The sequence below is a fragment of the Castor canadensis genome, chromosome 2, assembly GCF_047511655.1.
Source record: "Castor canadensis chromosome 2, mCasCan1.hap1v2, whole genome shotgun sequence".
NCBI lineage: Eukaryota > Metazoa > Chordata > Mammalia > Rodentia > Castoridae > Castor > Castor canadensis.
The window spans coordinates 140,913,972-140,929,968 of record NC_133387.1 but is presented as its reverse complement, the minus strand read 5'-3'; the positions used below and the strand labels follow the sequence as shown (position 1 = coordinate 140,929,968).

Here is a 15,997-nt window from a genome sequence, read left to right as displayed (position 1 = left end):
TAGCTGGCAAAGATATTTTCCATTTTGTGGGATGTCTCTTGAGTCTGATGACTGTTTCCTTTGTTGTACAGAAGCTCTTTAGTTTGATGCAGTCCCATTTGTTTATTCTTTCTCTTAGATGTTAAGCCTTTTGAATTCTGTTTAGGAAGTTGTTCCCTAAACCTATCTGTTCCAGTGTATTTCCTACTGCTTCTTGCAGTTGTTTCATGGTTTCATGCCTTAAGTCAAGGTCTTTGATCCACTTTGAGTTGTTTTTGGTACAGAGGGAAAGACAGGGATTTAGTTTCAGTCTTCTACATGTGGACATACAATTTTCCCACTAGCATTTGTTGAAGAGGACGTCTTTTCTCCAATGTGTGTTTTGGGCTTCTTTGTTGAAGATCAGTTAGCTATAGATGTGTGGGTTTATGTCTGGATCTTCTATTCTGATCCTTGGTCTTCCTGTCTGTTTTTCTGCCAATACCATGGTGTTTTTATTGTTATGGCTCTGTAGTATAATTTGAAATCCGGTATTGTGATTCCTTCAGCATTGGACTTTTTGCTCAGAATTTGATTATTTGAAATCTTTTGTGTTTCCATATGTATTTCAAGATTGACTTCTCTGTTTCTGTGCAGAATGTCATTGGAATTTTGATAAGCATTGCATTGAACATGTACATTGCTTTTGGTAGTGTGGCCATTTTCACAGTGTTGATTCTACCAATCCAAGAACATGGAAGTTCTTTCCATTTTCTGATGCCTTCTTTGATTTCTCTCTTCAGTGCTGTTACTCTAATGGGTTTGCCTTTATATGTGACTTGTGTTTTTCTTTTGCAGCTTTCAGAATTCTTTCTTTGTTCTGTGTCCTGAGTATTTAATGATGTGTCTGGGGGTGTCTCTTGTTTTGGTCCTGTCAGTTTGGTGATCTGAAGGCTTCCTACTCCTGGGTAACTCTCTTTCTTGAGGTTAGGGAAGCATTCTGGTATTATTCTATTGACTAGGTTGTCAAAGCTATTATTTTGCATCTCCTCTCCTTCATCTACACCATGATTTGTACGTTTAGTCTTTTCATGGTGTCCCAGATGTCTTCCATATTCCATTCGTATTTTATCAGCTTTCTTTCATGATCTTTTATTGTTTTGTCTAATTCCTCTACTTTGTCTTCCGTTTCTGATACTCTACTTTCACCTTGCTCCATGTATTTGCCAAGCTTCAATTGCAATATTTATTTGGGATATTGAGTTGTTTATTTTGGATTATTTTTCAGGGTTCCATATCTGTATGGATTTCCTCTTTCATATCCTGGACCGTCTTCTTAATTTCATCTATCTGTCTGTTTGTATTCTCTTTGAGCTCATTTAATTGTTTACTTTTTCTCTTTGGGGTCAAATACTAATTTTTGTGTTTTTCTCTGAGGTCATTCACCGTTTTACTACTGTTTGTTGGAATTTGTTATTTGATAGCTCCTCCTCAATGCAGGTGTGGAATCCTTAGTCATAGAATTGGCTTTTGGTGGAGAGTGGTCATATTGCTACTTCATTCTCCATTGATATTTACACGCTTGGAGTTGTTTTAGGTTAGGGTTTTAAACCCCTATGCCCCTGTAGTGGGGGTTTTGTGTTTTTTTCTCTCCTGCTTTTACAGCAGTGTTCCTCAGAGAGGGATATGCTGGATATATTACCCCTTACAGGGTTGTTGTTGTGGTTATAATGATCTCTTTTCTCTCCACAGCATATGGGCTGGAGTTCCTGCTCTTTGATGGGGTTGCAGGGACTCTCCTGCAGTTGCAGTGCAGTGCTGGGTCCCTATGCACTGTGAGGGGCTGGCCTTCCAGCACCAGCAGAGTAGCAGATGGCCATTCAGTGAGGAGCTGGGATTCCAGCTCTTGCACAGGAGAGACGTGACTCTTCTGCAGGGAGGTGCAGCATGAAGCACTGGGCTTCTGTGTTCCTGGGGGAACAGGGCTTCTGGTGCCATCTTCAGAGTGACAGGTTATAACTTTGCTCCCCGCTATGGGGGATCTGGTATTCTTGTTCTTTGGCAGGGGAGCAAGGGCTGTCTTGCTCTCAGGGACAATGGTTAGTGTTTGTCCTCTGTGCTTTGTGGGAAGGGAAGACTGGTTGTGCCTGGAGTCTGAGGTTCACTTGGGTGTGTGGTGGCACTGAGTAGCAAGTTGAGGGTTCCCGTGGGGCAGCAGAGCCAGCAAGCATGAATTGTCTGCTGCCCACTAGGAAGCAGAGTCCCCAGTGTCTACTTGAATTGGGGCGTGGGCTTCCAGGAGCTACAGCAGCTGGTGCAGACACGGGGGACCCAAGTCTGCAGGCAGTGTGAGCTTTGAGGATTGCTTGCTGGCACTGGGCTACCTGGAGCCAGGGCAATGGTTGGAGGCATGAGAGAACTAAACCTTCAGACAGCAGGTATTCTGTGCCCTGCTTTCCAGGCATGGGCTCCAAGAGCTTAGTGCAGTAGCACTGCAAGTGGTGGGGAAGAGGGTGGGGGGTGGTTCCAAGCCTTCCAGTATCAGGAGCCCTGGGGCCTGATTTTTGCTTTTGGGATCTGTTTAGTGGCTCTGCTGCAGGCTTGGCTTGCAAAAGCCAAGTCTGCAAGCAGAAGGGGTTCCCAGGTCAATCTCCCACATGGGCTTCAGGGAGCACAGTTCAGTGACTCTGCTGCTGTCTCAGCTTCAAAGAACCAAGCCTGGGAGCACCGGGAATTCCTGGGCCAATCTCCCACACAGGTTTCAGGGAGCTCAGTTCTGTGGTATTGCTTCTAGGGAAACTGAGCTTGCTAGCTTGTGCCTTCTATTACCCATGGAGCAGCTGGAGCTAAGGGTCCTGCTTGCACAGAGGCACTGGTTTCCCTGGAGTTTCAGGGTGAAGGTAGCAGGTCATGTGGTAGTAGGGAGCATAGAGTACTGAGTTCCTATGTGTACTGGGAAGTGGACTTACTGCCGAGGGAGCAACAAGTGATGGAGCCTGGAGCCCCACAGTGACTTCCAGGGTGGAAGATGGTTAGTGATGAGCTGTGAGTTGTTCTTCCCATTCCTCCTGGTGTTAGTTGCTTCCCTATTTGTGGATTCAGAGAGGACTTTGTTTCTTGTGGTTATGGGACCTTGTGGGTGACTTTTGGGATCTTCTGATCTTCTTTTTTTAGTGTTGTTAGCTGACCCTGGGCTATATAGATGCCAGCAATCTGCCATCTTGCCCCCCCCTCTTCATTAGGATTTTGACAGGGATTGTATGAACATATAGATTGCCTTTAGTACAATGCCATTTTCAAAATGTTGACTCTTCCAATCCACAAGCCTGGGAGATCTTTTCATTTTTGGATGTCTTCCTTCGATTTCTCTCTTCAGTGGCTTATATTTTTCATTGAAAATGTTTTTAGTTTCTTTCCTTAAATTTATTCAAAGGTATTTTAATTTTGGGTGATAGGAGGCTATTGTAAATGGAATTGTTTCTTCTGTCTGTTCTATTTTTCTATATAGTAAAGCTATTGATTTCATAAATTAATTTTGTATCCTTCCCTTTGCCAGAAGTGTTTATGATTTCTAAGAGTCTTTTGATGGAGCTTTTAGTGTCTTTAAGTTTAAGACCGTATCATATCATCTGTAAATATGGGTAGTTTCACTTCTTCCTTCCTTATTTGAATCCCTTTTATTTCTTCCTCCTGTCTGGTTGCTTTGGCTAGGAATTCTAAAACTATATTGAATAGCAGGGAGAGTCAACATCCTTCTCTTTTTCCTGACTTTAGTAAACATGGTTTGAGTTGTTCTATACTTAGTATAATGTTGACTCTAGGTTTTCATATATAGCATTTATTATGTTGAGGAACACTCTTCTTATTCCTCGTTTCTTTAGTGGTTGTATCATGATAAGAAGTTGGAATTTGTTCAAGATTTTTTCAGCATCTATTGGGATGATAATGTGATATTTGACCTTGCTTCTGTTTGCCATATTACATTTATTGATTTGTGTATGTTGAAACACCCTGGCATTTCTGGAATTAAACCAACTTGATCATGGTGTCTGATCTTCTTGATGTGTTGTTGAATTTGATTTGCCAGTATTTTACTAACAAATTTTATATCTATATTCATCATTTTCTTATACTTTAGTAGATGAGTTGGCTCTCAATTGGGAATGTACATCACTGTACCCACTCAAGGGCAAGATGACATAGTTCTGTCAGACTAAGCATTGAAGAGAACCTGACACTCTACCAAGTTCAGAAATGCCAACTTCACACCAACAGATTTCTCTTGAGCTTGCTGTTTTGACTCCTATCTACAGATTTCCCTTGTCTATGTGTCCAATCACATTATAAAACAAAGAGTCGGTCTCTCCAGTACAGCATCCTCTGAAGCAACAGGAGACAAAGGCAAACCCATTCAGGGATTCCCTAACTTTTCTGCCCTTTTGATTTCCAGAGGGCTTGAAATTGCTGCCTTTGAGGCCAAGACTGAAAGATGGTTTTGGAAAAACTAAACCCCATGGACTATAATGTCACCAGCATGGTGCTGGAAGTTGTACCTGTTGGCGCCATGCCACTCCTGCTGCTCACGGGAATCCTTCTCTTGATTTGGAATTATGAGAACACATCTTCAATACCAGGTAAGTCACTTGTTGATTTCTGTGTCTAAGGAGATTGTTTCCTTCAGCTTTTGATCCAGGAAGTTAAGGAAAATTTTGCCAAAGGACAAGGAGCAAATCTGGGAAGATCTCTGAAGGCCACAGCCATGATAGCAAATGAGAACTAAGGTGAAAGTTATTAACACAATTAATTATCTGCAAATTCAAATGAAAGCAATTTAAAAAATCTTAGATATCCCTTTCCATTCTGCATGCTGTTTTGGGAAGGAGATTTGGCACAAGCACCCTTTAAAGCAATCTTGAGATGGGGTGGAGCTAGGCAAAATTCCACGGTTACTTGTTAATTTTTTTAAAGGGATTCAAATTCATCCCAACTTTGCTCTGAAGGTGGAGATGTGTCTGGATGCCCCCTCTCCTCTTTTTCTCCTCCCTCCCCTATTCCTCACCCATACCTCTCCTGTTCTTGTATTCATTCCTCCTCCTCATCTCACTCTTCGTTTTCTCATTGGCAACACGGTGATGATGGTGTCACCATAAGGGTTGAATAAGACCTGCAGTGGGAGAATGAGGGCCACTACACCCTCTGGGACACCACACCCTCACAAAATCTCCAGCAAGGCCTCTGAGAGTCAATCAACAAATGAGAAAAAAAATTGTACAGATGATTATAATGAAAAATCCTACCAGTCCATCACTACTGCTGACGTTAACAGACTTACAGATAATCAAAATTTTTACTCTATTTATTTAGTTTTCAGTATAAATTTCTTTGATGGGCACTCATTTCCAATTTCATGAGATATCTTATAGAGTTTTTCTTCAAGACCATTGTTTTTAAACATTTCTAAGTGTGGTGAGCCTCATCACAAAGCAAAGAAGAATGAGATCATGGGGTGGGTACAAAATACAGCATGTCTGAATTCTTTTTAAAGTTTTCCAGATAATTGCCTCCCTATCTCTCCCTGTCTGATTCAGCATGGCACTTTAGGTCATGTTAATGTCCAATTAATGGAACACTTAGTTAATTTTGTTATCTTCAGAGGTAGGCTCAGAGTTGAGGCAATATTCTTCCATGGAGTTTGACTTGAACTCCCTTTCCCAATGCTCCTGTTCCCAGTGGATTTCTCCTCCACCTAGTGGCTACAGTCAGGATTACTGAATGGTGATGGAGAGAGGTAACTTGGAGTGTGGGGGAGGGGCAAATGCTCTCTTCTTTTCTTCCTTTTATACACACAGGAAGTAAAGTCCAATCCACCTGTATTATTAGAGCATCTTTCAAGGAGTGAAAAGTTCAGCAGTACCCTTCCACCCATTAAGCCCCATGTTCTCAAACGTTTAGTGTAAGAACAACCCAGGAGTTGGGAGCTTGTTACCAGATCCCTGGGCACTTCCCTGAGATTTTGTTCAGACTGCCCAGAAACATGCATTTCTAAAAAGACACCCCATACCTATGCTTCAAGCATTAGTGGTATTCAATTGGAGCCTCAAGTGAGGAGGTCTGCTTTCAGAGAACCAGCATGAGATGGAAGCCCTGAAACCCTGGACCAGGAGGTAAGGTGACACCTCACTTTGTTCACAACTTCTGGGTCAGGGTCATCACATTGTCATACACTGGCAGTTAGATCACATTAGACAGGACAGGGGTTCTCAGCACTGTCTGAGGTGAGGCTCCCAGTTTGATATTGTGAAAACATCCCCCAGGTGACTTTTCATGAGAAGCCAGGGTTGAGAGCCACAAGGGTGAGAACCCACGTGGATAGAAGGGGAATAGACCCAAGTGGTGATCATCTTGTCAGATACTGTGTTATAACAACTATGGGAAGCCAGGTGAAAGCCCAGAGAAGGGAAATGACTGGAAGGAAGAGGGGAGCCCATGGGGACCAGAAGCCATGGAGGTCCTAGCCTCGAATTTTCCCTTTGGGAAGGTGAGATCTGGTCAGAATCATCTAGTGGTACAAACTAGGAACATCTGTGTGCACAGGCTTCTTGGATGGATACCTAGGTGTGGGATGCAATAGTTTACTGATAGGACAGTGTGTGAGAGGTTTCAGCTGTTGGCTTCAAGGAGACTGTATCTGCCCAAAAATGCAGCGAAGTATTTACTGCACCTCTCCGGGTGTGAGAAGGCTCTTCCAATTACTGCATGCCTAGATAAGTATTCCCAAGTGTGAGAAGCACAGACAGCAGCCTAATGTGGATGCAACTAGAATATTTCCCTAAGACTTTACTCCAATAATTTCCTCCTACTTATCATGACATCTCCAGGCCCTAACTAGGACCAGTAATATACATAGTAAGGTCTCATGAAAAGTTTGTTAGATGATTTCAGCTGTTGTGCAAGTGATCACTAAGTATCCAAAATGTCTGCTGTGGTAGAATATTCAGGTTCTCAACCCAAGTATAGGATTTGTTGCCATCTCCCTTTTCAGTGGATGTTATTCTCCACTGTTATATCTTATTTTCTTGATGTTTTCATTTTGACTATTTGTATGTTTTATAACATTTTTTCTCTGTGAGGCCTCACTCTATAGCCCAGAGCACAAGTGATCCTTCCACCTCAGCTTTCCAGTGAGCTGGGTGTAGAGGGGCGTGCCCCACAACAGGCTGACTATCATATTTTAACTTTCAATGTTGGTTTGCAAATGCTAAGATTTTCTATATGGTACCAAACTTTTAGGTAAAAGATGAAAAGTGCAGCTTTAGCTTTTTATTGTATGTCTTTGCTTCTCAGGGGCTTTCATATTAAGTAAATATTTGTTCAATAAGTCTATTTTCAGGTAAGTCATTTTTGGCCACATGTGGACTAAATGTATGTTACATGATATTACAGATTTTTCAATCAAAGTGTGAATACAACCTAAAATACCCAGAATAACAACAGCACTTAAAACTTCATTCTTTCTATTATATGCATATTCCTAATTAACTTAAAAATTCATTCAGGAAACATTACTGAGCCTCTATAATGTGCTAAGCTATCAATACCTGGAAAAGTGTTTTGGCAATATTTCAGTTCTACAGACACTAACCAAGTTCTCTGTAAAGCAAAAAAATACTGATGGTAAACCAGCTATTGCAGAGCAAAAGGCTAAACACTTGTTGCTGAACTGGGGTGGGTAAACACCCAGTCCAGATGGATCTTGTGAAAGCTAAGATCATCCACATTCTCACCCAGTTCTTTCTTTGGGGTGAAGCAGTTAGGCTTGTGTTTTGCTTCATAATGCTTTCACTGACAGAATGGAAATTTTTAAAAATTTAGAAAAACTATTACTTTATAATACAATTCCTGAAAGTATTCAGATTTTTAAATCTACCTTTTTTTCCCTACCACCAGTACAATCAAGTTACCAGGCTGTGCATGGTGGCACCCATCTGTAATTAAGAGGCTGAAGCAGGAGCACCATGAGTTCCATGGGGTACAGAGCTAGACCTAGTCTCAAAGAACAAGAAAAACGAGAACAAGAAAAATCAAGCTACTAAGTTTGTTCTCTGATGTAAGCAACATCAGGTTCCCCAGTTCTCTGCATTCATGTTCTTTGCAGTTCAGCCATCATTTACACAAGCAATTGTGAGTAACCATTGCTGTCACCTAAAACAAGATCATGGGACTCAAATTGTAGTCTAGACACTGAGTAGACGAGTTGCCCAGTGCCTCAATTCCTAGCTTTATTTTGTCTCATGAGATTTTGCATAAGGTTCTTTTCTTAAACTGAGTCATCTTTGAAAGAGGAAAAAAGGAAGTGAATGCTCTTAGACTATCTCTGCAGACCCTGCTCCTCTCAGATGGAAGAATTACTCTAGAATGCAACCCAGGCAAGTGGATGTTCAAACCAATCCAGCAATTCTGTCATCTTGTCCTCTTTTTTTATTATTATTTTATTATTCATATGTGCATACAAGGCTTGGGTCATTTCTCCCCCCTGCCCCCACCCCCTCCCTTACTACCCACTCTGCCCCTTCCCTCTCCCCCCACCCCCCCAATACCCTACAGAAACTATTTTCCCCTTATTTCTAATTTTTCTAATTTTTCTAATTTTGTTGAAGAGAGAGTATAAGCAATAATAGGAAGGAGCAAGGATTTTTGCTGGTTGAGATAAGGATAGCTATACAGGGAGTTGACTCACATTAATTTCCTGTGCATGTGTGTTACCTTCTAGGTTAATTCTTTTTGATCTAACCTTTTCTCTAGTTTCTGGACCCCTTTTACTATTGGCCTCAGTTGCTTTTAAGGTATCTGCTTTAGTTTCTCCGCGTTAAGGGCAACAAATGTCACCTCTTGTGACTTCCACACTTGCTACCAGACAGATCAACTGACTTATGTTTGAAACTCATGACACGGTTTGACTTAGAAGGTGAGGACAGAGCCCCTAGGTCATTGAGACTGAGATGAGTGAGACCGACTTGTGTGAACGTGTGTGATATGGATACCAATGTTCCTTTCCCTCTAGAGGGGTGTGTGTCAAGAGTCTCATTGTCAACTTGCTCTCTTTCAAACCATTGTGTTAATGGTGCGCAGACAGACATCAGAAGATGTGAGGAACACTTAACTAAAAAACAAGTGTTCTTGGTATCGTTACAGTACTGACCATGTCCTGATGACTTGTGCTAGGTCCTGCCTACTGTCTGGGAATTGGACCCATCATTTCCCACAGCAGATTCCTGTGGATGGGGATCGGCAGTGCCTGCAACTACTATAACAAGATGTACGGAGAGTTCATGAGAGTCTGGATAAGTGGAGAGGAAACCCTCATCATCAGCAAGTGAGTGGGGCCAGTCAAAGTCCGAGGGCCTGGGGCGTGGCTCAGAGGCAGAAGGCTCACCTAGGGAGTGTGAGGTCCCTGGGTATACTCCCAATGCTGTCACCATCAAAGTCATCATCAGAGTCATGCTTTTGAAATCTAAACTGGGGGTTCTTATTTTATAAAGAAAACTTAGTTTGACGTCTTTGTAAGGTTATGTTTTTCTTGTTGAAATGAAGGTCAGCAATTCCCAGGTAAAAATCTAACACTGCAGACAGACAGAAAAATTGTGTTTTCCTTGCATTAAAGCCAGAGGCACATAGATAAAGAACTCTGGAAAGTTGGTAAATCTTCAACTGAGTGGTGAATGTGGAATCTTAGAATCCACGTGATTTGTTTTGGATAAAAACACAATTGGGGAAAAGTGTGATCTTTTCTGTTCTCCTGAGATTTTGGTCTTATCTCTGTAATCAAGCATTAAAACACCCATTCTAAAACAAAACACAAACAAAACCAGAAGACAAAAGTATCTGACTAGGAGTTCACTAGTATCATTGTAATGCCTGGCTTTTGAGCACCACTAAAACAGCAGACAGCAGAAAAAAAAGCCATTCAGGCGCTGCCCTCCTATCTAAGTTGGCATGCCAGGGTCCTCGCTCAGTGCTCTTAAACCAGGATCAACTGCCTTCAAAAATTATGTTTTTGCTTCCCACCCCCACCCCATCACTGCCATCTTGTTATAGTTTCTGGGTTGCTTTAGTAAACTGAATTCACTCCAGGGTTAAACAAAATGCATAGACTGTGAAGAATGAACTTTGTTTTCTTGCTTTCCTAATGTTCTGTAGACTTTCAGCCACCTTTACTAGGCTTTTAGCAAAGCTATCTGCCAACACTGCCTCACTGAAATGTTTTGGTATTTACAATCCCTGACATGACTCTCCTCACAATCTAAGGATCCCCAAGGTATTTATTGATTTGATAGAATTCTTCATCCAGGTACATTGATTATTGCTCAAAAAATAAGCAAAGCATTGCTGGACACTGCATGAATTTCGGGGGAGGCCAAGGTTACATCTGTCATTTAATCAAATACCATGGTACCTCAAAGCCCAATCCTTGAAGCAAACACTGAAAGAAGAGAGCAGTGGAAAAAATACATTCTATTTTTAAGTGTTATAAACTATCCCATAATGTTATTTTGGAAGTAATACCTCAATTTTGGCTGGGATGTTTTTGGTTCCTTCAGTTTGGTATTATAGCTCTCAACAATGGGAAATGTCATTTCATCATGGGGCTCGCTTAACAATGAATTGGTTGTCAAAATGTGCTCCCTTAACCAGCCACATCAACAACCCAGGAACGTGTTAGGAAAGGACTTGGCCCTGCCAACAGCTACTAAATAAGAAAGGCTGGGGGTTGAAGCCCATATTCTGCTTTGACAGGGTCTCCAGCTGACTCCAAGGTACTTTCAAGTTTTCTCTAATGACTGTGTCACAATTACCCTTTGGTTTATTTCTCCTAGTCTAATTGAGCTCTGGTTAGCCAAATTTAAGTGAGTATGCTATATTCTCACTTTAAGATTTAGTCATTTTTAATACATTTTTATTATGATATATTCATTATACAGGGAGTCTCAAAGTGACATTTCCAATTAGAACTATATTGTATGTTATTTACACTGCCCTCATCGTCTCTCCCCAATACACACTCCCCATCCCACTAAAAACAATTGAAAGAGAATTCTTAGTTCTGTTTCATATAGGTGTATGAAGTCCATCAACCATATACCCTAACCTTAATCTCCTCCATTTACCCTCCCCCTCCTGCTAGTACCCTCCATGCACACACACTGTACTTATTTTACAGTCCTGTTTTTCATTTTTAATATTTAAGTTGACGTTCAAAGGGGTGTCTTAATGTATGCCCACTGTGGGTGTACTTTACTTCAGTCCATTTAACCCCTTCTATTATTCTCCCTTACCCCTGCACCTCCTACCCCCCATATTTCAACATCTTTCAGTACACATCCTTGTATCCTGTACTGTCACATTTTATGGCATATGATATTACTGATGCTCTACCATTCTCTTTTTCTTTTTCCTCTTTCCCTGAGTTCCATAGAGTAGTTGCAATATTACAAAATTGTTCTTATGTCTGAGTTTGTATATGAGCACACTTATTTTTGTGCATATGTGTATCTTTGGATATTCCACGTATGAGAAAAGACATGTGGCCTTTGTATTTCTGAACGTGACTTTCTTCACTTAACATGGAATCCTCCAATAGCATCCATTTAACTTCAAACCACGTCATTATTCTTTATAGCTGAGTAATACTTATTTTGTATATATACCACATTTTCTTGATCCAGTCATCCATTTTCTTGATCCAGCACCTGGGTTGTTTCCAAAACTTGGCTATCGTGAATAGTGCTGTGATGACCGTTGGTGTCCAAGTGTCTCTATTGTGTCCTGTCTTACGTTCCTCTGAGTAGATGCCCAGAAGTGGTATCACTGGATCATATGGAAGTTCTGTTTTTAGCTTTTTGAGGAATCTCCATGTTTTCAAAGGTTGCATTAATTTGCATTCCCACCAGCAGTGTATAAGGGTTCCTGTTTTGCCACATCCCTGCCAGCATTTGTTGTTATTATTGCCCTTATGATTATGGCCATTATAACGTGGTAAGATGAAATCTAAGTGTTGTTTTGATTTGCATCTCTTTTATAGCCAGGGAAGTTGAACAGTTCTTTGGCCATCTGTACCTCTTCCTTTGAGAATTCCCTGTATAGGTCATGTACCCATTTCTACATTGAAGTGTTGATTTTTTGGGAATTGAGTTTTTTGTGTTCCCTATAGATTCTATATGTTAGTCGTTTATCAGATGAGTACCTGGCAAAGATTTTTTTCCCATTCTATGGGCTGTCTCTGTGTCTGGTGACTGGTTCCTTTGCTGTGCAAGAGCTCTTTAGTTTGATGCAGTCCACTTTGTTTATTCTTTCTCTTAGATGCTGAGCCTTTTGAGTTCTGTTTAGGGAGTCATTATCTATACATATCTAATCCAGTGTGTTTTCTACTGCTTCCTGGAGTTGTTTCACAGTTTCAGAACTTTTATTATGGTCTTTGACCTACTTTGAGTTGATTTTGGTACAAGGTAAAGGACAGGGATCTAGTTTCAGTCTTCTACATGTGGATATCCAGTTTTCCCAGCAGCATTTGTTGAAGAGGCTGTCTTTTCTCCATCGTGTGTTTGGGCTCCTTTGTTGAAGTTCAGTTGGCTATAGCTATGTGAGTTTATGTCTGGGTCTTTTATTCTGAACTATTGGTCTTCCTGTCTGTCTTTGTGTCAATACCATCTAGTTTTTGTTGTTGTGGCTCTGTAGTATAATTTGAAGTTACTTATTGTGATGCTTCCAGAATTGGACTTTTTGTTCAGAATTGCTTTGGCTTTTTGAGGTCTTTTGTGTTTCTATATATATTTCAAGATTGACATTTCTATTTCTCTGCAGAATGTCACTGGAATTTTGATAGGGAATTTGTCAGGCATGTAAATTGCTGTTGGTAGTATGGACATTTTACAATGTTGATTCTAAACCTAAAAGCATGGAAGGACTTTCCATCTTCTGATGCCTTCTTTGATTTCTCTCTCCAGTGGTTTAAAGTTCTCATTAAAGAATTCTTTGGTTTCTTTCGTTAAATTTGTTCCAAGGTACTTTATTGTTTTTCAGGCTATTGCTAATGGGATTATTTCCCTGATTTCATTCTCAGGCTATTCATTGTTGATATATAGGAAGGCTACTGATTTCTGTGTTAGTTTTGTATCCTGCTACTTTACAGAAAGAAATTATGATTTCTATTAGTTTTTCAGTAGAGATTTTAGGGTCTCTTAAGTATGGGATCATGTCATCTGCAAATAGGGATAGTTGGACTTTTTCCTTCTGTATTTGAATCCATTTTATTTCTTTCGCTTGTCTTATTACTCTTGGTAGGAATTCCAAAACTATATTGAATTGAATTGGAGAAAGAAGACAGCTGTGTCCTTATTCTTGACTTGAATGGGAATGGATTCATTTGTTCTCCATTTAGTACGATGCTGGCTCTAGGTTTGTCATGTATATAGCCTTTATTATGTTGAGGAACAATACTTATGTTCTACTTTCTCTGGAGCTTTTATCATGAAAGGGTGTTGGATTAGTTTCAAAAACAAAAAAAAAAATAAAAATTAGTCATTTTTACACCTTGCTAAAAGTTCAGAAATGTCCTGGAAGTGATGACATTTGGGTTTGCAGGACGAGGACTTTTGCTCCTACCTTTTTGTCTGCCAGCACAGCAAGGGCCTTCCAACTCTAATCAATTCAGAGTCTACCTTCCCTTGTCATCTGTTTCCCTTGGCAAACAAGTGAAGCAAGAATCTGGATGCAGAGTATCTACTTGCAGCCTAGCACTGAGAGCAGAGGTTTTCACCATGGTTGCATATTAGAGTCACCAAAAGCCCTAGTGTCTGGGCTTTGAGATCAGATTCTGTGCATAAGGCACAGATCTCAGTGGTTGTTTAAGCTGCCAGGAGACGCCTGTGGGCTACAGAACTTGGAGACCTTCAGCCTGCAGATAAGAGAGGAAGAAGAAGGTTCTAGAGCAAGAGGGCTTTTACCTGGGGTGAAGGGAAACAGCAAAGCAGGGTTGGTGTGCTTTTGTCTAACCGCATTGCTCTTGAGCCTGGTTGTTTGGTGTGTATCACAAAAGTTGTAAAGCAGAATGATGGATTTAAGAGTAGAATACCAGGCAGAAATTCCCCCTGGACCAGAGGTACATATACATGAGATACTCAGGTCTCTAGATAGATTCCCTGAATACTCAAAGAAAATTCCTGAAGTGGGATCATTGTGACAGTCAGGGTGGCATCTGACCACTCTGCCTGTCTTCATTAGGACCTATGACAACCTCAGGCATTGATTCACACAAAGGCGTGGACACAACCTGCCCACCATCCCCCAGCTCGTCCAATTCTTTTCTTGTCCTGTCCTCTCAGCCTTTCACTTGGTGGAGTTTTTGTGTTCTCAGTTGTCTCAGAGCTGCTCCATTTAGTTGTTAAAGGCTGAGCTTCCCTCAGAAGCAGTACATGATTGCCCCCATGTCCCTTCTTCGCTGGCTCTTCAAGCCCTTCCAGCACTACCCATACCTCTTGAAAAGGCTTCACTGGATCTCACAGAGATTTTCATTTTGACTTGAATAGTTTGACAGATTTCTTTTTCTTTGGAAAAATTTTAAAATCTGTTGTCATTATAACTGTGTAGAGATTAAAGTCCAACTTTTCCAACATATTTAGTCCTAAAGTGGTAGGGGCTGCAGAAGTTGAGGAGAGGAAGTCAGGCACGAGTGCAACTGGCAGCCACCTGGACAACCTGGAGGTACCACTGTCCCTCTGGTCGTCTGAAGATAAGGAATGCACACTCCCCAAGGCAGCTAACCTCTACATGAGGATTCAACTCTACTGTGCTTAGCACTGTGTGTCCACTATATGTGTACACATACATGTTTGTAAGAAGAAGGAGAAGGAGGAGGAAGGAGGAAGTAGAAGAGGAAGAGGAAAAATAGGAAGAAGAAGGAGGAGGAGGAAGAGGAAGAGAAGGAACAGGAGGAGGAGGAAGAGAAAGAGGAAGAAGAGGAGGAGGAGAAGAAGAATTTCCTTAAAAGGGAATTAGCAAGCCAGAAGCCCATGGCTCACTCCTATAATCCTAGTTACTTGGGAGGCTGAGATAGGGAGGATTGAGGTTGCAGGTCAGTCCATAACAACAGTTATCAACATCTCATCTCAACCAATAGGAGGGCATGTTTGCATATGCCTGCCATCCTAGCAGTAAGTGTAAAACAGATGAAACACAGTTCAGGCTGTCCTAAGAAAGAACTAAGACCCTCTCTCCAAAATAACTAAAGCAAAAAGTGCTGGAGGCATGGCTCAAGCAGATTACCTGCTTTGCAAGCATGAAGCCCTGAGTTCTAACACCAGTACCACAAAAAAATTATAAACAAAGGTAATTAGCAATTCACATAATTAATAGAGTTACATTTGCATATCTGTTAACAATTAATATACTTATTTGTGTTATACTTATATCTCTGCCTTAATTACATAAATTTATAAGGCACTTATGCAGTTATTCTTTGAACATATTTGAATACTTTTTATACATAGCACTGCATGATGCTAAATTCTAGTCATCATAATTGGCTCGCCACACATTTATTGATAACTTACTATGTATGCCAGGTATATTTCCAGACTCTCAGAATACAGCAGTATGTTATTTTCTAAATAAAATCAGCCAAAATGTCCAACCTTCATGGAGCAAGATATTGTTAGGATACTGACAATAAAGAAGTAGAATATATAGTACACACATACACCACTTACCAATGGGGATAGATTCTAAGAAATGCATTGCTAGGTGATTCTGTCACTGTGCACACATCATAGTGTGTACTGAGACTTAGATGGCTATGATCTCACTAGGTGATATCATTTTATGTAACAACAATCAGCTATGTAGGCGGTTATTTACAGAAATGTTATACAATGTATTTCTCAGAAGGATGAGCAGTTGTCTGTTTGAGACTAGGGTGATTTTCTAAGATGGGGTTTTCAGTACAAAAACTAGAACAAGCTTGAGAAAACTGGTACTGTCAGGTAGA

The 15,997-nt window shown here is 40.8% G+C and overlaps 1 protein-coding gene across 2 annotated transcripts in view; it reads left to right on the top strand.

Annotated features, from left to right (window-relative positions):
* The window catches only part of LOC109675669 (aromatase-like), a 71,550-nt gene that overhangs the window by 31,798 nt on the left and 23,755 nt on the right, over positions 1 to 15,997 (top strand). For both annotated transcript variants that reach the window (XM_074065943.1, XM_074065944.1), the window contains exons 2-3: positions 4,409 to 4,592; positions 9,181 to 9,331. In XM_074065943.1, coding sequence (XP_073922044.1) covers positions 4,448 to 4,592; positions 9,181 to 9,331 — 296 coding nt within the window. In that variant the 5' untranslated portion in view covers positions 4,409 to 4,447. The remainder of the gene's footprint in view (positions 1 to 4,408; positions 4,593 to 9,180; positions 9,332 to 15,997) is intronic.